This window comes from Amphiprion ocellaris, chromosome 8, assembly GCF_022539595.1.
Source record: "Amphiprion ocellaris isolate individual 3 ecotype Okinawa chromosome 8, ASM2253959v1, whole genome shotgun sequence".
In the NCBI taxonomy this organism is placed as follows: Eukaryota; Metazoa; Chordata; class Actinopteri; family Pomacentridae; genus Amphiprion; species Amphiprion ocellaris.
Genome location: NC_072773.1, coordinates 26,057,541 through 26,085,236, shown reverse-complemented (window position 1 = coordinate 26,085,236; position 27,696 = coordinate 26,057,541). Strand labels below are relative to the sequence as shown.

At 41.2% G+C, this 27,696-nt stretch overlaps 1 protein-coding gene across 3 annotated transcripts in view; it reads left to right on the top strand.

The window, feature by feature from the left end:
- Positions 1 to 26,478, top strand: part of LOC111576826 (prickle-like protein 2) — a 71,199-nt gene extending 44,721 nt beyond the window's left edge. For 2 of the 3 annotated variants that reach the window (XM_023282757.3, XM_023282756.3), the window contains exons 2-9: positions 16,510 to 16,694; positions 20,516 to 20,629; positions 20,720 to 20,857; positions 21,091 to 21,294; positions 22,413 to 22,599; positions 23,184 to 23,338; positions 23,464 to 24,265; positions 24,352 to 26,478. In XM_023282757.3, coding sequence (XP_023138525.1) covers positions 16,563 to 16,694; positions 20,516 to 20,629; positions 20,720 to 20,857; positions 21,091 to 21,294; positions 22,413 to 22,599; positions 23,184 to 23,338; positions 23,464 to 24,265; positions 24,352 to 25,316 — 2,697 coding nt within the window. In that variant the 5' untranslated portion in view covers positions 16,510 to 16,562 and the 3' untranslated portion in view covers positions 25,317 to 26,478. The remainder of the gene's footprint in view (positions 1 to 16,509; positions 16,695 to 20,515; positions 20,630 to 20,719; positions 20,858 to 21,090; positions 21,295 to 22,412; positions 22,600 to 23,183; positions 23,339 to 23,463; positions 24,266 to 24,351) is intronic. The other variant, XM_035954019.2, reaches the window with a different exon arrangement.
- Positions 26,479 to 27,696: the final 1,218 nt, after the last annotated feature.

Genomic DNA, 27,696 nt, shown 5'->3' with positions numbered 1-27,696 from the left:
ACACATTTTAAACCCAATGAAGAGGCATAGATGAAACAATAAGGGATCACCAAGGTGATTAAAACTAGTTCTGAGGAGAGGCAAGCATGGCCAAACCAAATTTAACGGCAATCCATCCGATGGTTGTTTATTAATTTCAGTCTGGATCATAGTTGTCAACAGGCCAACAGGCTTTGGAATGACGTACCTGAGGAGATCTGGGCAGTAAATTCTGTCTCGACTTCCAAATAATGTTGAAAAAGACTTTTGTAATGTTATTTTATCATGTTTTATTTGTTTACATTCTCACTCTGTGGTTGGTTCTTAGTTTGTTTTATTCTATTTGTGTTCTAGTCTGTTGCTGTTGTTGTAAAGCACTTTGTAACCGTGTTTTGAAAGGTGCTATATAAATAAAGTTTATTATTTATTATTATTTCTATCCATAGAGAGTTGCTTAAAATGAGAGCACCCTGCAAAAGAAAAAACAAATACAATGCATCTCTTTTAAAGGCGAGAATCAGAGACTATTAATAATTTAACTTGACTTAATTTTGGATTTTCCAACAAGGCGATTTATGTTCGGTATGTAAATGTGAAACTACACCCTAGAGGAGATGCAGAAAAAGTCAACAATGCCTGCATGAAACACTGTCTTTCCCTCCCGTGAAGCTGCAGGGGAATTAAATCTTTGGTTTCGTCTTACGAGCTCTGCGTCACTCTAAGCATGTTTGACGAGACGAAGCTGTTAACTATTACACCTCCTTTCTGAAAACCGCACACTCAGATACTCCTAACCAACAAATCCTCTCCGTCACTGCACCACCTGCCTCTCATCAGCCCCTTCGTCAAGCAGAAACAGATCAGTGTTAATCCATTTGTCTCAGCCCATGGCGTACCAACAGGGCTCCCACTGCAGGGCTCAGCTGTTCCCTCAGGGCTCCCTGCAAGCCAGCGGTATATAGAAAGGTGCTCCCAGCCTACACACTCACTTTATGCCTCTCACTCTCTGGCTTTCTTTTTCTCTCTCTTTATACACACATCCATCTTTGTTCTTGACTTGTTTTCTGTTTTTCTTGTGTCTAAAAGGCAGTTGGAGAACTAGCGGACAAGTAAGTCACACACAGGAGATTTAGTACCGTTTCTCATCTACTATTCTTCAGTACTGTTTTGAGGTAATTTACTTGAATTTTGCCTTTCTGTGCCGCTTTTGGCCACTACATTTCAGAGGGAAATGGTGTACGTATCCTCTACTACATGTATGCAGCAGCTATACCATTATTTACTCTTCAGATGAGTATTTTGGATCGAAAATGCATGATACCCTTATGAAAAAAATTAAAGAATAATCCAGTGGTTTGCAACCTTTTTGGCTTGTGACCTCTTACAAAACAACCAGTGTCACATTTTCGGTGTCTATAAGTTTCAATAAAGATGTGAAATCATCCAGATTTCCACATTTCACAGAGCAGCAAAGATTGCATAAAAAACAAGAAATCGGTGCCAGAGCTGTGATTTTTCTTCCTGACTAGAACATTAATCATTTCATGTCCTCTCAGATGTACCTTTTGGGCCTTTGGAAGGGCCCTACAGTAATATGCTCATTGATGCATCAGGATTAAAAATCTAATGAGGACATTAACGGTAATAGAACAGTAAAAGTGGCACTTTTCAGCCAAAAAAATGTAAGATTTTGAATGCATTTTAGCATTCTTGCATTGATCCTTTCACTTAAGTAAACCAAATGTGTACTTTTTTCCACCGTTGGATGTTTACGTTTGATTTTAATGGCGCCCACTGAGTAATAACCCTCATGTTTCTGTGTGTGTCCTGCCCTGCTGGTGACTGTTGTGGCAAAACAAATCATCCTTCATTTGGACTTGATTTGTATTTGTTTACTTTTACCGCTCCCCGCTAGGTGCCCAAATGTTTTCATGAGTATCTTTGATTGTGTTGTTCCATCGATGGCAGCTCCTGGTGCTGGCCCTCTCATCGGGCGGTGGGGAGATTACAAAGGTGGGGGAGTTATGGGAGTTATTTTGGCCACGAAGTCCTCCAAAGGACCATCAGGGGAGATCCAGTGCCGAGGAAGTAATTGAATTTGAGGTTTCGGCTAATGATTTTTCCAACAGCAGGACACTTTCCTGTTCTCAGGGCTCGCAGCGTCATGTGTTGCCTCCGTAGAGCGTCACTCAGCCAAGCCCTAAATCATCCAATAACGGCTGTAGAGAAGCTAAGTACCTCTAAGTCTTTTAACAGGCGTGATTTAATAGCTCTTGTTAATCCAACAACATATACACAGCTTTGCTTTTTGTGTAGCCTCATAGGCTTTGCTGAACAAATGTTACACCAGATTCATTGCCTTTGGACAAGAACGACGTTGTTAAACAACAATTAGGGGATAAGATGAGATCAGGAAGCTATAATATACCTTCACATTGTAGTGTGTTCAATGTCTTACTTAGACCATTGTGTCTACTAAGGGAATGTGTTTAACCAATCCATTTACATCTACATGAGTGTTTGCTGACAAGAACCTGTGGGAGCCTCAAGTTTGAAGTTCCCTTATTATCCATGACCAGAGCAGCGTCTGTTTGATCATCTTTTTTTTAAAAACTAGACTACTCCTAAAATGTTAATTTGACACTTCAGCCGCAGGTTATACAGTAACAATTATAACCAGCTTTCACATCTGTAAGACAAGATGATAGTAAAGTACTTCTTATCTGTCTGAGTGTCTTTTAAAGTAGTTTAAGTATAAACTCTTTTACACCTTGAGCTGTCTTTTGCCCCACAGACAGATTGACAGCTTTGAAGCTACTCTTAAATTTGAAACCTGGCAACTTCAAGGCTGATTGGTCTCCATTTATAGTTCAGTCAGGAACAGAGACTTCTCCCCTTGGACCTCTTGTCTCCTCACCTCCATTGTTATCCTTTTTATCCTTTTTGTGTTGCTCTGCATAATCTCCATCTCACTTTCTGCCTTTTCTTTTGCAAGATCTTTCTCTGCTATCTACCCGCTATTAAGCTGCTTAATATATTTATTTTCCTTTCCAGCGTGGAAGCAGCTCTTATCACAAAATGAGTGGGTATCATAATTGTTCCTGTTATTCCACCCCGTCTCAGCCCACCACTCTTTCTCTCTCTCACACACACACACACACACACACACACACACACACACACACACACACACACACACACACACTGTTGTCATCCCTGGTGCGCTGCTGTAACCCATTTAGGTGCGACATCTTGCCGTTGCCCTTCAGCTGCAGAGACTCACCGCTAATGGCCACCAGGTTTTCCTCATTAGTTAATTATGTTTTGGGATAATGTCTACAGCTTTGAGCTGTTAGCTCAATGGCTTTTAGGCTAATGGTAACTGATCACCTCTGTACGCACACCGAAATTCAAAATCCACCTTTTTTTGCACCTGTTGCGTTGTTGTGGCCGTCTATTATACTTACCTACGTCTTTCATTCAGCCACAGTCTCGCTGCTGTTTGTCTTGGTGATATTTGATATTTTCTACAGCATCATATTGCAGTGTGACTGAGGTTATAGGGTAGTAAAAACGGTTTTAACAGCAGTAATGGTGCCGCCTGAAAATCTATATATAACCATGCCCTTAAAAGTAGAAGCTAAGTCATTTTTTTCTCATCTTGTACATCCAGTTTACCAGTCATGGAGGTGAAGAGACTTAGAGATTTGTAATTTCAGTGCATAGAAACACCTGCAGCAGCATCGGATTGTCACATACATTTACAGATTTATTCTTTTCAGAATCTTTGTCTTGGTTTGACTTGATCTATTGAGATCTGATTGATTTGTCCCATCTCGTTGTCTGCCTCTTTTGTACTGTCACAGTCAATTTATATGTCTTTGTTTGCTTTTCAACGACTCTTGCATGAGTCACTGGATGCCCATTGTTGACTGCGTTGCACCACAATTGTACTGGTTTTGAAAAACGTTACAACAATGACAGAGGGTGTCAAATGAATCATGCTTTCATTGGCTACTCTCTCCACTCTTTTGATTTTGGGTTACACTGCATAGTCAGATCTGGATTCCCTCGCTATAAACTCAGGGTTCGATGGCAAACAGATGTTGCTGGTGGTGAATTTTTTTCAGTGAGTTAACAGTTGGTTTATTGTTTATTGCACAATGATGCATGGACTTGTGATGCTAAAGCAACACATAATACAACAATCAGATCAATTTAAACCTCATGGCACCTTATGCTGAATATTAAAAAATGTGTAAGATGGTTATTGCCCATTCTCCAGTGTACCACATATACTGAATCTTGCTTCTTTGCCGCACTGACAAAATAATCCAGAACATTGTAAAGGAATCAGACAATTCATATCTGGACTGAACACTGAAAGATGTCTCTTTTATATGGACAGCACTTAACACAAACATGTAGAGAAGTAAATGCGTCTCATATGGCAGCATCCACACATTTATCAGCCCTTCTGCGCTGGCCTTAAAAAAAAAAATACAGCTGGTTTGCTGCCAATAACAGAGAGATTGTGGAAATATATTGAGATTTATAACATTCTTCCTGGAGATAGTGCTGAGACTGTGAAATGCGCACGGTGCTGTCATTTTCAGCCAAGTTGTTATCAGTCAGGGATGTCAGAACAGAAAAAGGTTTTCTTTACACGGCTCTAAATAAATTATCGCTTTTATGATTTATCACATTAGCAGTGCATGGATACTGCAGTTTCGTTTGTGTGCCATTGTCAGTGCAGGAGGTAACCCATTGAGCATAGCTGTAGGTTGCATAATAGCACTGATGTAATTACACCTGCCGACATAGGAAGTAACATATTGCAATTGCTTTTTAAGAGGATCCATAATTATGTGAGCTAATTTTCATGTCATGTTCCTCTTTAAACTGTACGGTATCTACACTGTATCACTGGATCATGCCAGCTGCACGTTTCAAAAGCTGATAAAGCTGTAGTCCAACTGTACATGTTTTTATTTAATGTGGCAAAATTATCAAGGGAATCCGTCCTCCTAAGAAAAGAACATGTATGTAGGAGTGACATAGTGCTGTAGAAACCAAGGAAATGAATACAGCAGCAAAGGCGGATGCCAGGTGATAAAGTCTGCATGAGGAGGAGGTCGGGGTAGATGGATGGGTCAAAACAAATTACTTCAACACAGATGATCATGGTTTCTTCAGTTTTTATCACTTGTTTTATTGTTTTTTTATGAACTGATAATGTACCATGTGTTTTTGTTTTTTTAAAACTTGATCATATGGTTATGACTGTAACAACAACAACAGCAAAATAAGCCTGAGTACGATGTTCCCCTAACTTTAAAGTACTCATTTTATGTAAATCACAATCATTTCCTAAATGTAATTAAAGGACTGTCACACTTTTAAAAATGAAAATTTTTCAACAAACGGTCTGATTTAGGAAGGCATGGGGCTTGTTTAATTTGGAAAACTTGTTTCAAGGTGGTATTTGAGCAGGAGAATTAGAGAAGAAGACATTGTTTGGTGGTGTCTTCACGGAAGCCTCACACATTCCTTTATTTACAGTCAGTGGGAGAAAGGACCAAACCGCTTCAGTCAAACGTGCACCTAGTTTTTGAACCATTACGTAACTCAAAAGTTACATAATGACCCCTATTACATGACTCTTCACAGGTTAACCTGCAAAATAACATACGGCTTTGCTTCAATGATAAAAATGCTGCCGTGACTTCCCCACTGCGCTAACCCTGGAATCCATCCAAGTAATGGAGCAATCTGGTGAAACTACAAGCTATTTAGGGGGTTTGAGCCCTTTTCCCCTCCATCATAGCATCAGGACAGCACGGGGATCCACGGAGGCTTTCAGCACTTTTATTGCTAAAATGTTGTTGCATCACAGGAAAATGGCTCAGCGATGTGTGTTCGGCTCCTCTCTGCCATGATGTTTCATGTGAAGAGACCAGTGGGAGGACGTGTAAAAATGCATAGCAACAGACTCTCTCTTGCGACTTCTCATTCTCTCTCTCAGATACTCAAACAGGCACATCAACCGACACACACATGCACAGACAAATAAATACACGCTTGCACAGATATAGCACACATACCCTCCATCCCACCACCAACACAAGGCTCTGTGGAATAATAATGGCCCCATATTATAGAGTACAACCTCAGGCGAGTGATGTAAATGGCATCACACAACAGGAATTAGTCGAAGTTTATGAATCACCGCGAGCAGCCGAGGGAGAACATGCGCCGCTGCCTGCCCAGCTGCACTCCTTGTACAGGTCACAGGCTTGGTCTGGAGACTGATCTGCTCTGTGGGTTGGTGTGCGCTTTGCCATTTCAGACAGTCGCTCTCCTGTGACAGCCCAACGCTCCTGAGCCTGGCCTGTCGTCACACCTGATCATGCCTGTCTGTCACATCATTTGCTCAAATTCCCAACAAAGACAGGAAGGCTTGCGAACACAGACCGTATCCATTTCCCTCCTCGAGCCGCAGGATGGTGCATGTGCAGCGGCGTAGAGTGCAATTCGCCTGTTGAAACCCTGCAATTCTATTTCAGGCCATCCCACACACAGTGGGAGAGGAGCAGAAATGTGTCACCCTTTTAATTACAGCTTTTCAGGTCCTTGTGAAGTTTTGCGCATCTGTAGGTAAGAGAGTTCTACTCTGGATTTGAGGAACACACCTCCAGCAATTAGCACATCAGAGACATAAACACTGGTGTGTGTGTGTGAGAGAGAGAGTGTGTGTGCTTTAATTTGTTTGATTTAAGTATTTTGGTCTTGTTGCCTGCACATTGGGTTGCACAGCTTCAGCACATGAAAATCATGTCCCTCCAGCGATTGATGACAACACCGCATGAGTAATGCAGACGGCCAGTTTGAGAGCGTGTTATGTTCCCAATTATATCACCAGCATTGTCACTCACTCTGAGCTTTTCTCAGTCTGTTCTGCCAGCTGAACTGCAGAGCTTTATTCCTATAGGGTCAGCCCTTTTCAATTAATTTCTTGTTAGTCTTGATCCAAATAAGCTGCGGTAAGAATTTAATCCTCATAAATGGATTATGGGCTGATTGGCACTACAAGCGAGCTGTTTGTTACTGAAATGAAAGGTTACATAATTCTGGATGGATGGTGTATTGACAGCCAATCAGAACACATCAGGTTAGACGTGGATAATTTCTAGCTTGTATCAGGTGACAAGATCTAGCAGCGAACTGGTTGTTTTTATGAGTGTCCTTGATAATGATTTTTCATCCAGACCTCCGAGAGCTATCGAACACGCAAACACACACACACACACACACACACACACACACACACACACACACACACACACACATTTACACCCACACCTCCCCTTCTTTGCGTGTTAGGATTAAGAAACAAGATGGAGGAATGAAGGACACTGAACTTGCCTGAATGATTGGATTTTAAAAGATTTATTTTTTTCCCCATTCCATCTTCTCAGCAAGAGCAAACCTGACAGAAAAAAGCTCTTATCTGCAGTCGTCCATTTTACCTTATGTCCTCAAAACACGGAATACACTTTGTCATCTGCTGCATCTGTGTACCGACATTTAGATAAATGAATAACACATTTTCTGTCAAGCCTCTTGCTCAGTTGCCAAGCTGTTGCTGAGGTTTTTTTCCTGTTTATTATATATGGTGTATATATGTGACAGTTTGGCAAGGACCACTGTATTTATCCAACCAGACTGCCTCAATGCAGACTGTCCCCGATGCTTTTATCCTCTATGGAAGGTTACCGTCCTCTGGCACACCTGTTCCCCGCTGTGTAGGATAATTCCCCCATCACTGGAGGGCAGACTAAAAAGGTTCGAGAGTCTTGGATGTGTGCAGAGGGTCTTTTTGTGTTTGCCTCTGTGTCTATAAGCCTTTATTATTAATCAAGGATAACTGCGAGGTCAGCAGGGGAGGGGAAAGAGGCCAAGGGTTGACATTTTGGGCTGCTGTTGGTCCAGCAGGGAGGCTCGCCAGCGTCAGTGGAGCAGTAGGTTACTGGTTCATTCCTGCCCACGGCGCTTTGTTGTGTCACCGCGAATCTGCGTGAATGCCTTTAAACGCTTGTGAAAAGGACATCACATTGAAGTATTCTTCTTTTTTAAACTTTAAGATTTGTCTTGGTGCTTTTACTGGTCGTGTCTGGGAGTGTAACTGAACGCATGCAGCCCAGAATGCCGAAGCAAACTTCTTCCTCTGAGCCATTTGCATCAGGAGACTGTGTCGAGGTGAAGAGGATGATACCAGATTTCATCCATCTGTGCTCCTGTAAAATTGATTATATCAGTCAATTATGTAAGTGAGAAATGAGAAGAGCCACCAAATTAGTTTCACAGGGCAACACTGGGTGCCAGCATGAAGGATCCCAGTGTCAGTTAATGAGACCAGTAATAATAAACAGATCGGCAAAATGCATTAGTTAAATCTACCTTTGTGTTTTGAGAAAGTAAAAATATCATCTAAAACCCAAATCCTGTAGTTTTTGCTATGACTTCTAAGACGTCAACGGCATATTTACCAGTAGGTGTGACCGAAGAAAGAAAGCGATTAGGAGAATATTAGTGACACAGAGGTGCCATCTTTGAATGTTTTCTACGTCATGTATGAGGAATTTGTAGAGAGACACTAAAAAAATAATGACCAGAACTGTTTCATTTGTGTTTTTCAGTCAAATTTGCTAAAACCTACTAAACAAATATTGACACATGTAAGCTGTTGATTCTGGAACAGCTCAGTTGTAATTTATGACTTGGTATCTGCATAATGTGCCGCCTTAACAGTATCTGCAAAATGAATGAGTAAAGATTGAGGCCTCGCTGATAACAGTACCTGAGAAAACTGATTACAGGGCATTACGACGTCCTCAGTCTTTTGTATTCTCCGTCTGAGCTACACTGCAGCCTGCTTAAGCTCTAAAAAATAAGTTTTTCAGTAAATGACCTCCATTGTCTTTGTACTTTGTCGCATGATGCGTTTGCATGCCAAACTCCTCTCATGACGTTGTTAATGTCTCGTGTCCTTTTGCAGAAAGAGGGCACACTAAACTGCTCTGACTTCTCTGACATATGTTCAGCCACTACACACCCACAAAATGTGAGCCAAAAGCTTCAAACCTCCCACTGTTACTCTGCCTTTAATATGTCAACGGATGTGCTGAGTCTTTGAGAAAGTGATGCTGTGATGAAAGTGATGAAAGTGATGCTGTTGAAAGTTGTAAAGTGCTTCCATTACCAACAGAGAGGAGCGAACGGCATGAATATCTGATTTTAGTCGTCCTCTGCACATGGTGAATGGTTTAACAGCACCCACAAAGTCGGAACAGTTGTGTTTCCTAAAATAATGCTGCGGAGCCCACAACAGACAAAGGGTGATTAATTACTGTATGTTGGAATAATAATTCCACACGCTGTTTGTTTACAGTGACATAATTGCCTCCATACAGCACTGACAGTAGCTGACAACCTAGAACCTGGTGAGACAATTAAAGTCCTCTGTTTGTTCTGCTTTTGTGTATTAAGGCAGCGAATACGTTCAAGACTCTTTGCCAGTTCTTTTTAGATTGCAGCCTTAAATGTTTGGTCTGAATTCATGATTAAATCAAAGCACTAGTTTATGTTTTTGATCAAAAATGTCCATGAAAAGATGATGCTGAAGAGAGAATTGTATATAAAGAAGGAGGGACTTTGTCAGTTGAGTAAAACTAATCTTTGTCAGCATTTCCGTTGCCGACATACGACACATACAGTTGATTTTGATTGGTGTTGCTCAGACTGTGAAGAGTTAATGGAGCCTTGGCCAGGCTCTGTGCTTCAGCCGAGCACCTCCTCTCATGTCAGCTTTTACATAAATAAGAGCTTTTTCTCTCCATCACTCCCTCTCCTTCTCTTTCTCTCATGAACACCCACACAGAGCCTGTCAGAGGCACATGAGGATAGGAGGAGGAAGGAGGGAGGTGGGTGAAGCATGACACGTGAAAAAGGAAAAGCGTTGCTCTTAACACTGCATCTACAGCCATTTATCTATTGTTTCTCTATATTTTTCATCCCTCTCTTCCTCTGTTTCCAAATACCGCATATTTCCAAGATAATTTTCTCTCATTGAAATTTGAGCTATTGTGATTTCATACGCAGAGCCTCTTCTCTTTGTTCTCAGAATTACCCAATTTGTGGTGAAGATCTTCTCTCCTCTGGCAAAGAGATGTTGATTAATCTCAGTTAATTTATGTGTAAATGAAGACACTGCTAATTGGATTCAACTGAAGGAGAGGCGAATTATGGAAAACATAAATTCAGGTTCTGTAATGATTTATGATCTGTTCAAGCGCAATATGCCTGCAGTATATATATTTTCCATTATTCATTCCATAAGTAAGAGCAAAAAAATAAATAAAAAACAGTAAAAAAAAAAAAGATTCATGCTTCCCAACAAGGACATTAGTTGAAAGAAAAATAAATCACAGGTGTCTCTCTGCTTGTACGTTCTTGTTAAATCCATAAAGTCATACATTTGTACAGACACTAGTAGATGGGTGTTGTTTAAGACTTTGCACACCAATTGGTTTCCATGGCAACTTGCAGAGTTTTTCCAGCTGACCTCCAGTTGGCTGACTGCTGCCTCACCGAGGTGCACTTGAGTTGTCTTCTCTTCGGTGTACTAGTCACTGCACCTGGTTAAAATAGCACTGATCACAGTCAAATATTATATTCCTGTGTAACGTAATAAAATTGTCTTCCGTCACTCGGTTCTGATTATTTGAGAGGTGTCGAGCAGGCACAGCTTGAACTAAAGGCAAGGGAGCTGGTTTTTCAAATAAACTGTAGATAATAATGAAAACAGACCCTGTTTCTGGTTTTCTTGTTTTACAACACTGAATAACAGTCGGTTTAATTAGTTCTTTTTCGCAGTGATGAGCAGGGAGAGCCCCTGTAATCTCACAGTGGAAGTTTCTACAAAGGCATCGTAATTTAATTACAAATATAAAACACTTGATTGCTTGATTGATTACTTGTTTACTTCCTTTAATAGTGATTTGTATCATCACTGGTGCAGCCACCTGGTTTCAAACGTCGCATAATTACTTGTGTGCAGTCGAGGTGTTTCAGTTTATTGCGGTATAATAAAATCAGCCAAAGCAAGTCTGGGGAAAAGGTGACTGACAAGCACCAGCCAGGAAATGGATACGAGAGCATTTTCAAGTCAGTGAAAATTCCTTGAAGTCCAATTAAATGAATTATTAAGAAATGGAAAGAGTGTGGCACAGTTGTAAATCTACCCAGAGAGGGCTGTCCTCGAGCCACTGAGTGACCTTTCAAGAGGGAAAAGTGATGGAGAGCAGCAAGAGACCTAAGACTGAACTCTAAACAGCAACGTCTGGTATTAGAGCATTGTGGCAGAGTGATGAGGAGAATGCCCCTCTTTGTAAAATCTCACTTTCACATTGACACAGTTTTGTTGAACTGCGTCAAAGAATCCCTTTCAACCTCCCTTGATTCTGTTTCTTAAAGATAACAAAACATGAAATCAATTTGCAGGTCCTCCGTACAGTGTTTTGTAATGCTTATTCTTCAAATATGCTGTACAAAATAATCATTGTGAGAATGTGAAGCCATGACAATTAACAATATTACTATACTTTGCTGTTCAAATGCAGTTAGTCTTGCCTCTATCAGATTCCTCTTCACATTACTCTTGTAATAGAAACACGCTTGAAGTCATTAAATACAAGATAAGATCTGGCACACGATGGTCAGGCTTTCCTCATGAGAAAAATGTCAGATATTTTTACTTTAATCTGCTCCATAAAGTGGTTCTGATGTATTATTGATGTTAATTGGGGTCTCTTCATGGTTTAAAGGTCAGATATCGAGTGAAAACTGGGGGAAAATCAAGCCAGACTATAAAATGTTTGTAATGATTGCAGGCTATATATTGGGTGAAGGACGGAAAGTCTGTAGCCAATTCCAGCCAATAATGTCATCAGGTAATTTTACTGATTAGTTCGTTCTGTCTGGTTGAAACTGTATTGATTAGTTGCACAATCTCCTAAACTTGGATGGCACAGCATTGCCTATTTGGGCTGCAGACCTTTACTCTCTGTTCATTAGAAGACCAGCATCCTTTCACAGCTGCTCTCATAAAACCCCAAAAGCCAGCACTGAATATACCTTTAGAGAGCTTCACAATAAGTATTTAAATTCTTTGTTCAACATCATGCATTCTGCCAAAGAAATATGCTTAATGGTATTAAATGAAATTACTTAATAGATGTCGTTAAAGTGGTGTCTCCAGTCTCTCCTAAATGGTATTTATTGAAAAACTGATGTGGAAACATTTCAACATTAAATAATTAACATTAATGGAGTGTTTCTTGGGTATAAACTCCCCAAAATAGGTTCAAATTAAAGATTACTGTTATGTACTAAAAAGAAAACATTGATTGTACACTACAATTCACTCTCATTTTTTTTAACAAAATAGGCAGAGCAATCAGCAAAATCAACCATCAGTTGTTAAATTGTAGGAATATTTACCAAAGTGAACAAGTTTTCACATCCAAGAGGGCAAACAAATTACAATAATATAGAAAATGACTTGATAACAAACTCTGAAACAAGCATTTTCTCTTCTCTCCGCTTCTGAAAAAAATAAATAACCCAAAAGTAGGCTGCTCCAGGAAGCAGAACTTCACAACTTGTCTCTCCTCTCTGCTTGTGTTGCTGGGGAAGAACAGAGGAGTGTGCTATGACTAACCAGTCGGCCTGGTGAGTGTGTATTACGTCAAAAAGTCACACACTCATCAGCAGCCTTCTGTACCAGCTGAATGTGCATTCAGTCAAAAGTTAGGGTGTAAAGACGACACGTTGTTGTGGAACTGTTGGACACTGCAAGCTGTGTCTTTGTTTAACAATGCACAGTGGAGACTTGCAGCACATCTTAATAAGTGGGTGTGAAGGGACCATTAATCGAAGCACTGGTGCAAACAGTGACGCTGACGTCCCTTCAATCTAAAAATGTGTGTGCACAATGAATTCCACATGCTTCTCAGTGGCTTTCCTAATGCGGAGCTGCAGTAAGGAAGAGCAGGATAAACACTGTTTATATGGAAACCACTTGACTACTCTGTTGTTCGTGTTATTTTGTAATGCCATTACTGTACTCCATATAACATTACATAGCAGACCAGTGTCAGAGTCAGCATGAACAGTACCATGATCTCAACCATCACTAATATTATTCGTTACACTTGAGGTTTATCTGCTATAAAGGACATTACAGGACGTGCTGTCTGTCTTACCTGAGTTTAGATCATTTCTCTGGTTAAAAGAATAGTCAGTGAGATATCCAACAAGTGCTGCCATTTGTACACATCATATCTTGTGTATTAAATACTTGCAAACATAGAAAGCAAGACACTGTTGCCACACAAGCAGTTCACCTTTACAAACTGGAGGCAAACTGGACCAAGGAAAAGGAGTGACCTTTTAAAAAATCCTGTCACAGAGAAAGCTGCACTAACTTTGTACACTTTCCTACATCTTCCAGTGTTTATTTTTGTGTCATTTTTGGTTGGCTTGTTAGTTTACAGGACACAATGTGTTAAAATGTCATGTAAGAGCTGCAGGAAACTGTGTTTTTCTACTTAGATAAAGGCTAGCTTTCAGTTTTTATGCTAAGCCAGGATAAATCTAAGCAATCTCTTCTCAGAAAACTCAGATATCAATCTGGTAGTGGTGTTCAAAGACATTTTTAAGATGCTAGTGTGTTTCAGCTGTGATATACGATATGTTCGTGTTTGGAAGTGTGTTGAAAAACGGGAAAATCATGGAAACAATCAACATATTGACACATGGATGCTCTCTTAGTGATGTTCATAAAAGAGATGCAGTCACTTTGTTCTGTAGCTGGTGATAAAAATCTTTGAAATGAAAAAAAAACATTTAAACATTTTGGTAAATGTATTAACTTTTGTGCCACTTATGTACATGACTATTTCTTGGTCTTGTATTGTGACTTTGTGGCGTGTCTATGGTTTCACAGTGACCACAAAACTCCAAGCGCCTGGCCGACAGTAGTCCAGGACATAATCCCTCCTAAATGTTATTTTTTTAACAAATATGCTAAGGTAAGGTTGGTATAAGGTGCTACGCTAGATGTCCAATCTCATTTCCAGTCTTTATGACAAGCTAAGCTAACCAGCTGCTGGCTATAGATTTATATTTAACTGCAAGTATTAGTCTTCTCTACTAGCTTTTGGCAGTAAAGAAACAGTCTTTGTATCAGTATTGCCATATGAGTCTCAGATGAGGTAAAAGAAAAAAAAATCCCAAAATGTTTGAATATTCCTTTAATACTGAGAAAAAATGCATCAAGGGAATTTTGGCACCATAAAAGCAGCACTATGACGACACAAAGCAAAGCTTCTCTTTGAAATGGATCGTGATAAAGTAGAATTCGTATTAATGAGACGACAGTTAAAATTGTCGTTAGGTTCTTCAGCACTGATTCGCTGATCCGATTTCATTTTGCCAGCGTAAGGAATCTTTGAAGTGATGCCTAAGTGGCGCAACAGGCTGCAGGTTACCCAGCAGGCCCACGCTCACTCAGCCTCCACACACTAATGACGAACAGCCTCAGGCCAGGCTAGAGGCTCAAGGTTACATACCTGCGATCTCTCCTCACAAAGGAATCAGCAGCACCCATCTTAGAGAGATAAACAGTACTCAGCTCTGCTTGGATGGAGGCTGACTCACTGGCTCGGTCTGTGGAAATGTCTGCTGTTCCTTGGCCGCTGCTTAAGCTCTGTTTTTCTGTATTTCAAATCTGCGGAAAATAGTGTTGCTGTCTGGAACTGCTGGAGAGGACCTGTCTCATAGTTTGGGAGAGAAATCATTTTGAATCACAAATGTCAGGGCCTGTTCACACTTTCTCAGCGACCATCGTCCAGCGTTGTTTTTGTCAGTGAACTGCTGCGACCTTGATAGATGACTGACAGACGCAGAACGAACGCCTCACCTGCTGCAGCATTTTCTGTACCGGCTTGTCCACGCTGACCAGAGTGCACTCTCCGATTACATCACAACAACCAGTGAAACAATCACTGGGTTTTTCGAACTTGTGCGAGGTGCTGACATTGCTAGAAGACCACAATTGTCTCCTTCAATTTACAATAAGTGATTATCTAATATCTTTCCACTCATCCACTATCAAAATAACAACCCATGAGATGTAAACACAACTCTGTCTGATGCTTGTTGCTGGCTCGCTAGATATTCTTGTTGTCTGCAAAATGACTTGCATTTCATTTTCATACTTCGGTGGTGGAGGCAGTACCTACTCCTGTTAATTATTCATGTGTCAGTAATGTGTGCAGCTGTTCTCTCTGACAGAAAGAAGGAGGAGAAAATTGATCTCTAATCTATACATGCGAGTGAAGCAGTGAATGCAGATAAAACAGTAACTGAAGTTCTTGGGATCCTTGCAAGTGTGATATTGTTAGTTTTCATTTTTCCACTTAAGGACAGTTCAGAAGTGTAATGAAATGAAAAAAATGTTCATTCATTTAACCAGGATTAGCAACAATAGCAACAATTTTCATCTCATAAGTTGAAAATAATAGCTTATTTTCTTTTTAGAGCCTACCCAACAACAAAAACAAAAAAGATCGAGCAAAGCAAAAAAGAAAAACTATGATTCAAGCAGACATTGTCCCTGTAACCTTGTTATTGATAATCAATATCCAAAGCTATTGAGTTAGCTGGCTGTTACAGAGAAGAGCTACAGGTTACTGGCATATTCAATTAGAGTCAAAGGGCACGTTCTACCAAAGCTGCAACCCATAAACGTTACAGCAGTGCACACAATTCCTTATTTTGCTTTAATGTATAGATCTGCTCCCATTACGATGTCTTGGAAGCTTCTTGTTGGCAGCACACAACCAATATAATTCCATATTTATGAGATTTCAAACAAAACATTCAGTGTGTTGAAATTAGGCTACACTTTGCCTGCCAGTGCAACATGATTAGGAAGAAATTCCTTCACACTAATCAGTATCTTCTCTATTCCAACCTAAAATTGTACAAATTACCTGAATGATTAAACTAATTTGCATTTCATGACTCGCTGACTCTGAAACCACATTTCAGCTGCTTGAAAGGGGGGCAAAAAAGGTCTTACACACTGATTATCTTCACACAGAAATCCAGGCTGGAGCTCATGGGGTGACATTTGTGTTTTCACGAGAAATGTCTCATATATTGGCTGAATTGCTGTGGATTCTGATGCAGATATTCATCAATCTGCACCACTGATTTCTTTGTTTTTCTGTTAGTATGTGAAGAAGAGATAGAATAGTGTCTTTCGTAGTCATGCATCAAATGTTTACCACTTGAGAATCGAAATTGCACACCGATTTAGGGCGGGAGAAGCAGTAAAATGATGAACTAAAACGTTTGCACTTCTCGCCTCACCTTCACTCTCCTCGTCTGGTCCCTCACCAGGTAGACCTGTGTCCACTGAAGCGGTTTGTGTAGAGGAGCATGTTGTGACAGCCATGTCTCTGGAGATGGAGAAGACCATCACCAAGCTGATGTACGACTTCCAGAGGAACTCCACCTCTGATGATGACTCTGGATGTGCACTGGAAGAATACGCTTGGGTTCCCCCCGGCCTCAGTCCTGAGCAGGTACACAAACGCACCAAAGTCACAGAATTTCAATTTACACTTGATACCCATTTCCTGACTCCTAACTGCCTCATTAGCTATTGCTTATATTTGTCTGCTGCAGCCAGACCATAACAAATTGGACCGAATCGGTCAGAAGAATTTAATTATTCAGATAATAAAATATCTGTGACATTTTCCTAATAATCTGAAGATGAAAAATTCACAGATCTACAAAACAAGACAATGGATCATCACTGTTTAAATCCCCTTCATGGTTTTTCAGTGTGTTTGGGTTCGGGTAGAGAGAAGTGAAGGGCAGGGATGACAAAGAAATTACTGAGACTCATCCGTCAGACGTTTCATGGAGGAACAATTGTAAGGACATTTTTCATCTGTCAGTGGTAAAGTTGACGCTGTGTAGGAACCAAATTCAAAGTAAGACAGAATGACAACTGAAATCATGAAAAGAAACCACACAGTGATTACATTGTCTGAACATCAGATGTGAATAAATTGATGAAATGTCTGAATTGCTCTGTTATACAAGGAAAAAAGTATGACTTTTTTATGTGTATCTTAATGTACAGGCTTATAATAATATTATAAACGGATTTCATATTCAGACAAAAAGCAGTTTGCATGATCACCTGCAGGTACATGGTTAGTTTTTGTAGGAATAAACTACAGTCATACTTTATGTTGTCATTTTCCATTTAATGATGCTTTTGTTCTACTAAGCCTCACTTTGTCCTGTATTATGGAAGTAATTTGAGTCAGTGAATGTTTGGATGAACCTAATTGACAATGTGTGTATGTGTGCAGGTTTCACAATTCCCTGTCTGGATTCATTTGCAGTTTAAATGCCTTTTAATTGCATGCATGGCCAAGCTAATGAAATCAGTTATGCAAATCTAGAGGAAGATATTTCCTCTTTCTTATTTTTATAGCGTGCTGTTTTTGTCAGCTCTGACACAAGACAAACACGGTTGTGTTCAACTATATTGGGCATAAACACTTCTGTCTTTATTTAGTAAGAGAAGCACTCGAATGCAACAGGCCTCCTAGGGCTCTGTTAACAGATGACAGGATGGGCTGATAACAGTCATTTTCTCCAGTCAGCCATCTTGACAGCATGCTGAAAGAGGCTGCAGCCTCTGTCATCCAACAGGAGGTGCAGCCAATTGTAGCTGCCTGATTCTTTTGTAAAGCACTTGAATGTAATGATTTTTAAGCCTGTCACTTCTGGTTTTTCTCCGCACAATGTCATTTAAAAAAACTTGCATTCTAAATGAAAATCATCATTTCATGTAGTGTAGTTCATCAAACTGTCAGATCTTGAGATCCCCAATTTTGACAACACTGACTCTATCAATAAAGTCCAGTCTGGAATTTTTTCTTTTTTTTTTTTTTTTACCCAATTTCCGACAGAATGTTCTCATCTGTGGCTAAACTGTCTACAACTGGTCATTTCTGACCCACTTTCCAGCAGCAATACAACACTTAAAGCATACACTGATCAGGCAAAACATTATGACCACCTGCCTAATATTGTGTTGGTCCTCATTGTGCTGCTAAACTCCTCTGACCCAGCGGGGCGTGGACACAGGACCTCTGGGGATGTTCTGTGGCACCGGGATGGTGGCAGTAAACTCTGTGGGTCCTATGGGTTGCTTGACCTGCAGTGTTTAAGTGGGTGGCACATGTCAAACATCCACATGATTGTCGGGACTCGAGGTTTCCCAGCAGAACGTTGCATTATTACAAGATGATCGCTGTTATTCACTTCACCTGTCAGTGGTCATAATGTTGTGGCTGATTGGTGTAGTTTCCTCTTTATCCTCTGATATTGTGAAAATATGATCTCATCTGGCTGATAAACAAGTTGTTTTAAGAGCTTCAGAAAACAGGATTCCAATAACTGCAGAACAGAACTAATGACCAGATTCATGAATGAGGTGATTGACATTAAATTAAGTGACATTTCTTTGATAATTGGTTAATTGATCAGTTATTTTCTAAATAAAATACCAAAAATATCCTGGTTCCAGCTGGTTCTTCTATGACAGTATATTAGTTATCTTCTGATTTGTACTTTTCCTTTAAAGCTTGCTGTTTCTTGTCATTTCAATCTCAATCAAAGGGACAGATTTTGTAGAGGAGCTACTTACCTTAAGTGACCTCGACATGGCCGGTGTCACCCTGCACAGCGTAGAATAAAATAAGTGGGTGTGAGAGGAAAGCGCTCAGAAATGGAATTTCTCTCTCTCTGGCTCTCCACCCCACTGATTATGTAAATAGAATCAGAGAAACTTGAGTAAAACAGATCTTTACGCTGCTCTGAAAACTCAGCCATTTTGTGTCAAAGGCTGAAAATTAGAGACAAGACTGGTGAGATTGGCTTCCATCCTTCTGAGTGTTTACTTCTCAAATGCCAATCAAGGTTTTCTCTGCCTCACCCGCTAACATACAAATACAAAGGAGGTTCAAGTCGTGGATACCAAGTGCTACTGCATCATGAATTCCAATCACGGTGCAAGTATCAGAGATTTCCTTTAAGCAATGTGAATATTGGCTGTTGAAAATTTAAAGAACCTGATGCTGTTCAAGGTTGAGTCTGCAGCAGCAGCACAGTGCTCATTGTGCCTCACACTTTTAATTCCAGACACTGACTTCCAAGGGCAACGATGATAGAAGGAAAGACAAAAAGTAATTCTGTTGGCATGAAGACCGTGATGAATTCATTTGAAAGTCATTTCAGGTTCATTTGAATGGGTTTGTTACTGTGAATTAATGAAATAAGGTAGATTATGTAAACTAGCCAACCTTTAACTCAATGTAATGGGCACATAATGATTCAGATACCACTGTCCTAGTCAGCTTGACATTACACTTAATGCTGCTGTAATTGATGTCTTTATATTAATGGATTACATAACCCCTTCTATATATCCCATGTGCATTGCTGTTAAAAAAAAAAAGCATTATCTGGAAATTTCACGTCTAGCCTTTTGTTGTACTGACATATAAACTATGTATTTAATGAGGTTAATATTAAAACAAAGCCAACTAGTATATCACAGGTGCTCTCAAAATATTCCAAAATGCAAGCATGACATTTATGGGTGAAATATTATCAGAACCCTTTCAGATTACTTCCGATGATCATTTCCAATGTAAAACAAAATGAAAAGTTCACCAGGTGCCATCTTGAGACCAGTGAGGAATGGTTCCATTTCTTGCAGAGTGACAGTAGCAGCAATTTTACATCAACAAATATTTGTGTCAATCTTATCTGATGCAATCTAAAAGGAATTTGGCCGTATACTCAGATTAGTCGGACCAAAATTACAATTTCAAGGGCTGATGCACTTTCTTTGAATACCAGCATATTGCCAAACCCACAGAGAATTATCACTCTGCTCTTCCCGCCAGCTCTCGGTTCTTTCTCATCCAGCAGCTTCACGGTTTCGGTTCACTCTCATCAGCGTTGATTCCAGCAGCAGTAGGCAGCTGTTTTCAGTAACAACCTGCTAAACACTACCTGCCTTGCACCAAACAGGTGGCAGGCAAGATTCGCAACAAACATATTGGAGCATATTTGTCTTGTGGGTAGTGAAGACTAAACACAGAGCTAAGAAGAGAGTGAATATTTACCATACCTTTGTCAGGTGTTGGAATAAGTGCTTATTGCTTCATATCTGCTGCATGTGTAAGCAGGCATATCACGTATTTTACATATACATACTACTTTGTAAGGTCTCTCAGTGCATTTATGTTGGTTTGATATCATTCAAATACTCTAAGGCAGAATAAGAACCTCGTGTTTGATTTTGTTTCAGGTGCATCAGTATTATAACTCCTTACCAGAAGAGAAGGTCCCCTATATCAACAGCCCAGGAGAGAAATATCGCATCAAACAGCTGCTTCACCAGTTGCCGCCACATGACAATGAGGTAAAATATTGTCAACAGCACAGCACAGTTAAACACAAACATTTTTGAAGCGTTCTATTTGTTGTAATGATCCCTGAATTGCTCTTTCAGGTGCGTTATTGTAATGCTCTGGACGAAGAGGAGAAACGAGAGCTGAAGCTCTTTAGCAACCAACGAAAGAAGGACAACCTGGGCAGAGGCAACGTCCGTCCTTTTCCCCTCACCATCAATGGAGCCATCTGTGACAAGGTAACAACGAGCAGCTCCTCGTTTTGATCTGGAGCCCTACTTTTTACTCCTATTAGTGACCAATCAAACAACTCTAAGGGTTCTGTTTGGAAACACTTCAGTAGTGAAAAGGACCATCTTCTCACCTTCCCTCTCCACATCTCAGTTTGTATCCTTTTTTTCCCTGCCTTTTCTCCCACCGCTATGTGATTCCTCTCCTTTTCTGTCCTCTCCTTTCCTTTCCTCTCCTACAGTGTGGTGGTCAGATAAACGGAGGGGACATTGTAGTTTTTGCTGCGAGGGCAGGTCATGGAAAATGCTGGCACCCTCATTGCTTTGTCTGCAGCACATGTGAGGAACTGTTGGTGGATCTTATATACTTCCACCAGGATGGCAAGATCTTCTGTGGCCGTCACCATGCTGAGAGGCTGAAACCCCGCTGCTGTGCCTGTGATGAGGTACGACTGTCTGGGCCGGGAGCCCTTCAGGGTTGGAAGGGGCTGAATGCTTTAGAACTCACGGACTTGGATGAGGTTGAAACTGGTCTGGAGAAAAAAAAAATGTCTCAGTATTCCTGCCATGCCTCCAAAAGCCTGCTTGTTTTCTGACCATTATTTGTTGAAAGCATGCCTGAGATAACAGTAATAATTACTAATGAAGTTTAGAAAGTTCTGTTTACTTAAAATATAGGGAAATGTTGCGGTCCAGTGCTTTTATTTGTTAAAATAGGTTAGTTTTCATTAGCCAATCTGTATGTGAAGCCAGTATCACATCCTTATATAAAAGCAAGACACATTTCTTGATGATAACAATAGTTTTGGATTAATTTGAATTTAGTATAAGAAGAAGATTATCCACACCCAGTGTGAATGTAATAAATATAAACAGTGACAAAGGACATTTAGATTATCAGCATTTTTTTTATTATTTGAAACCTAGTCTGTTTTTTCTTAATGATATAATGAAGTGCAGGAGTGATTATACAAATATGAGGCATCGCAAGATGATTTAACAGTGCAGAAGAATAGAAAAGACAGGTGAAAGACAGATAGCTGTCACACAAGTTCTATTTTAGTGAAAGTGGGTAGTTTTACATCTTCGAGCCTCTGAAAATTACCCAATTAAGATAAGATAAACTGTATTGATCCTTCACCAGGGAAATTCACATGTACATTAAATTATTCCAATCAGACCATACTGGGTATGTGTATATCATCATATCATATATCATCTGCTGCAAAGTTTCATATCTGTGATGTCAATGTAAAGAAAAATATAATCACTAATGACCCGAGTCGGTGTTGCTTGAGTGGAGAGAGAAGCGTAATTAAAATCCATTTATTGTTAGCTTAGTTGATATGGTCACTGTTAAACCAGTCATGTGGACTAAATAGCTAAATTCTTCTCATATTTTTGTATGAAATGTCCTTCAAAATAAAGAGTCTTCAAAAAAGTCAATGTTATGCAACTAATTCAAAAGCATTTCAAATTCATCTTTTTTTTAATATCCCCTTGTAAATTTCATTCAGCTCAGTTGAATCTATGTGTTGATAAATGTAATGTCTGAATCACGCAGATAATCTTTGCCGATGAATGCACCGAGGCCGAGGGCAGGCACTGGCACATGAAGCACTTCTGCTGCTACGAATGTGAGACCACTCTCGGTGGGCAGCGCTACATCATGAAGGATGGACGGCCACACTGCTGCAACTGCTTTGAGTCTCTCTATGCAGAGTACTGTGATGCATGTGGAGAACACATAGGTACAGCGCATGTTCCCTGCAGATTTTTTATTGTTGCTTAAAGTCTTGCAACGTATATGAACTATTCCCGAAATACACAGATATGCTTTTCTTACACGAGCATCATAGAGAACCTCCAACACCCATTTATTGTAAGTGTGGGTGTTGTCAGCTCTGTGAGCCTTGTGTGCCACAGCTGTGGAGAGGCGGATCCAGTGCAGTGAGATGTGGATGGTTATTATCATCACAAGCTCCAGTAACAGTGAAAGAGTGTGTTTCAGAGGCTGCTTCCATGTTGTATCCAGATGGGAGCTGTGAAAGATGATAACTTCCTCTAGCAGGGGAGCAGTGAAATGTATTCATGCTACCTTACAACTCGAGTGATCATGTAAAGGCATAGAATCACAAATGCTCTAATGTAGGAGAAAAAGAGCTCTGTTTGTACAGGAGTTTAATGCTCCATGACTATTCATTAGCAGCCCAGACTTTATAGAATAGCACTTCCCCAGTAGTCCTTCACAGTCAAAACTGAAATATAAATGTACCAAAAAAGCATATTTGTGGTGTTATGTGCTACAATTAATTCTCTCCCATCCAAACCAAAGGTATTGACCAAGGCCAGATGACATATGATGGGCAGCACTGGCACGCCACTGAGGAATGTTTTTGCTGTGCCCGTTGCAAGCGCTCTTTGCTGGGCCGCCCCTTCCTGCCAAAGCAGGGGCAGATCTTCTGTTCACGGTCCTGCAGTGCTGGACAGGTAAGGGAACTAAAAATAAAATGAGAATTTCTTTTTTTAAATGTGTATTTAGGTATGTGTCTGTGGATTATTCAGCAGTACACTGTTAAATAATTGTATTAATCTGCTTTGTTTGTACCAATCAGGATCCAGAAGAGTCTGACTCCTCAGACTCTGCCTTCCAAAGCGCTCGTTCCCGTGAGTCTCGCCATAGCACCAAGGTTGGGAAAAAGGAGCGGAGGAATGTTGAGCAGGAGCGACGGAGTTCCGAGACTCGTCAGTCAGCTCCTCCACCGATGCCTGACCGTCTGTCTGCTGAAATTGACCCCCTGTCTGTTCAGATGGATCGTTTAAGCCTCTCATCTAGCCAGACTCCAAGCAGGACACCTAACCGCACACCGAGCCGCACTCCAAGTCGTGCACCAAGCCTTAACCAGGTGTGGATGAGCCGGGATGACCCCTACATCCCTGCTTCCTATGAGGGCCCCCAGCGGGATCCCTCCCCCTCCCCTACACCCATACATCTGCTGGGCCAGTGTAACGCCAGGCAAGGCTACAATCCAAACGCAAATGCTCATCCACCAGCCCAGACTCCTGCCAACCAAGGAAAGAGGCCTGACTCCTGGGGGAAGGAACAAGGTAATGCCAAGAGGACCCCTATGTCAGCCATGAGAGGCCACTCCTTTAATGAAAACTGGATTCAGCACAGCCAGGATGAGTTCAGACCCAACAAGCTGCGCACCCAGATGAGCTTCAATGAGATGTCTAGCCAGAACCAGGGATTCTCTGACAAGAGGAGCATCAGTCTGCATGGATTCCAGAGAGACGGCAGACCCCCACTGACCAGGAGGAACCCCATCACTGCCATGAGCTTCAATGAGCCCCTCACTCCTCTTGAGCAGACTCCTCGTGGATCCATGGACTCCCTCACTATGTCCAATGCTACAGGTACAATGATGTGCATGATACTCTATGATGCAACATGATATAAAGGTAAATGATATATAAATGTAATGTTTGATTTATTATTATAGCAGGTAACTCTCTGGATGGAGTCACTAAGCGTCAGGAGCATCTGTCAAGGTTCTCCATGCCTGACCTGAGTAAGGACTCGGGTGTAAATGTGTCTGAAAAGAGCAACATGGGCACCCTCAGCTCCTCAGTCCAGTTCCACAGCACAGAGTCACTGTCCTCCTCTCGCCCCTTCAACAACAACAACAACATGTACGCTCCTCTGAGAGTCGGCTACCCACTGCAGTACTGGGATGGCCCACAGCCACTAGGCTTCGATGACAAAGGTCGCGTTGGAGTGATGGGCAGCAGCGGAAACTTGCGGATGGCTCCAATGAGCGATAGAATGCCCCGCCGTCGTATAAGTGCACAGGAATCTGTGTCCCAGCAGCAGCAGCAGCCACAACCAAGGCGCCGCAAACATCATCGTGGGAACAACAGTAGCGGGCAGCACCGCAGCGGCCGCCACCACAAACGCTCTCGCCGCTCTCGCTCCGACAATGCCTTGCACCTGGTGGCGGACCGGCCCACTCAAATGGTGGAGCTACCCTACCGTCGCGTTCAGGAGGATTACGATCGCTTCCCTTCTGGTCACGCCGCTCGGGAGTTGTTTGGTCTGGAGCCGGGCGGATACAGACAGCAGCCACATCGGCCCTGCCCCCGTACCACTTCTGATCTTACCTTGCAGAATGCTGGCTGGCAGCCTGTAGGACTGGGTGGACCATGCTGGGGCGACGGGTACATGGAGGCTGCGGACCCCTGGTGTTCCAGCTGCTCCTCCTCTTCCGAATCTGAGGCAGATGAGGGTTATTTTCTGGGTGAACCGATCCCTCGGCCCGTGCAGCTGTGCTACATTAACAACGAGGAGTTACGCCATCGCTATAGCCCCTCTGGGATGGGCGGCCATCATGGACCGCTGCACGGACCAATTCATGGCCAGCTGCACACCCGCCAGAGGAGGAAGAGCAAAAACTGCATAATTTCCTAGATGTAGAGCAAGGAGATGGGGAGGGATGAGCAGGAGAGTGAAAGAGATGAGAGAGAAAGGTAAGGAGACGGTTAAAGCAGCATAGAGGAGGAACAGAAGGAGTGGGAAGGTGAGAGTGAGACAGATGAGTGTGAGAGTGAAGAGAGTGTGTGTGTGAGTGTGAGTGTGTGTGTTTGTGTGTGCGTGGTGGGGTTGAACAGAAAAAAAAACTGCCTATTTTTTGTGCTTGTGAGCTTACACAACTCTACACCGGGTAGTGTTTGTGTACACCTACACAGAATGATCTAATCATAAGAGGAAGCTCAGCTGGCTTACACAACAGGAATGTTTACAGTGATGGAGATCAACTCCACTGATGGTAATAGGAAGCACTGATGAATTTGACTGCTAAATATACTGCGGTCAAGGTAAATAACATGATGTATGTGCGTGTCTGTGCGTGTATCCATGTTACAGAGAGATCGAACAATTCCTTTACAGTTTGAAAAAGGAAAGTAACAACTGGTCAAACTGCAGTGATCTGACTGTTCACGTCGCAGCTCAGTGATCCAAGCCCTGGGCAGTTAACTTATTCTATGTGGACAAAGCAGAAACTGTGTTGGGATAGTGAAAGCTACGTGCTAGATTCCAAGCTATGTCATTGTTTACCTCAGTGGAATCCAAATGCTGCTGGAATATAGTGTTGGCTCGCTAGCCCTGTTATCACCTTGTACAAATAGTCTGTTGAACCTTGTGCTCTACATAGCCAGCTCTCCATGCTTTACCAAGGACAGAGCGCCAGACAGCCTCTGCTCCTTGACCATTCAGGCACAGTAACGTCAGGTATGGTCCCGTTTTCTCTTCTGCAACATGCTTTGTTTTTTGAGAGTTACCTATAGATGATTAAGAATAATAATAATATTGCTAACAATAATAATAATAATGCAAATAATAATTATAACAATATTAAAGAACAATACCTGCTAAATGTATATATAGTAATAAACTTTAATAATGGATGTAGTAATGTAAATGTTCTGTACATATGGTCTTAAATATTTATATATTTTGTAACTAAAGAATCATTATTTGTATAACATGATGTAGAGATAGGGAGGCTTGCATGTTAATTTGTTGTTGTTGTCTCATACTGAAAATAAAGTGTAATTCAATGAACAACTGGGAGGTTGTATCTATTAGCTGCATTGAGTTCTGTGGTTGGTGGAGAGGCTATACATATATACTCTGTGATACGTGGACACTGGGAGAGCGACAAAGAAATTAACTCACCATTGCTTTGCATGTTACAGATTGTGATGAAACACAGCAAGAAAAGCACAGGTGACAGAAATGTTCCTTCAGGTGCCGCATGCGCCTCAAAGTGGCTCAGCTAAATGGAGCGCAGGTGTGGGTTTTAATTTGATCAGTGCACTTGTCCTTCTCACACCACAACAAGGCATGGGTTATTTAAAAAAAAGGTCTTGTGTTGAACAATTTAGAAGATGAGCTCTTCACAGGTGCATAAAAACAGATCACTAAACACAAACTGACCAGGAGATGAATCTGGAGGAATGGCAAGGGGATAACCACAGGTATGAAGACGCCTTTTCTCAGAATGGTGGTCATTTGTGGCACATATTGCAGTCTCTTCAAAAACTGCTGACTTATTTCAGTCTGGACAAAGATGTCACTGTCACATTACCCACATTGCCATCCCTACAGCCATGCTACTGATAAGGATCGAAATGCAATGTGTCGTTAAATCTTTTGAAACAAACGCTGCTTTCTTTCTGTGATGTCTGTCAGTGGCTTTCTGAAGTCACACTTTGACTTTCATCTGTTGCAGCACATTTTGTCAAATTCCTTGATGAATGACAAAATATGTATGCTGACATATCTGCACACTGTGATAAACAGTTTATAGTACATTTTGTACAGTTGATATGTATAGCACGGATTTGGGATACAGCACCTTAACGTTGTCAAACTTTAACCCAACCAATACTGAGCTCTTTCCATTATCGATGCATAAATAAGAGAAAAATATGTATCATCTGATATTTTTATATTCTAAACTCCTCTACACTTACACTGAAAAAGACTAGACAACACAGAAGCAGCAGAAGCCAAGATATCCAAACTTTTAGTCCCTAATTTAGGCCAAAAGCAACTGAATGATGAACAGTGTTGCTTTTACAGGCCTGACCAAACTGCTCCAAGAGCTACTTAATAAATTATACAGTTGTTTCTACAGGGTGATTATGAAAACCTCATGATTAAACTGGACTTCATGTGTAAAACCAGTGAGGTGACCCTAAAGGTGCTCTGTGGTATTCAGTGTTCAAGCACATTCCTAACACCCTGTTTTTGGTTTGTGGTTTGACCCTTTTCACACCCCTGT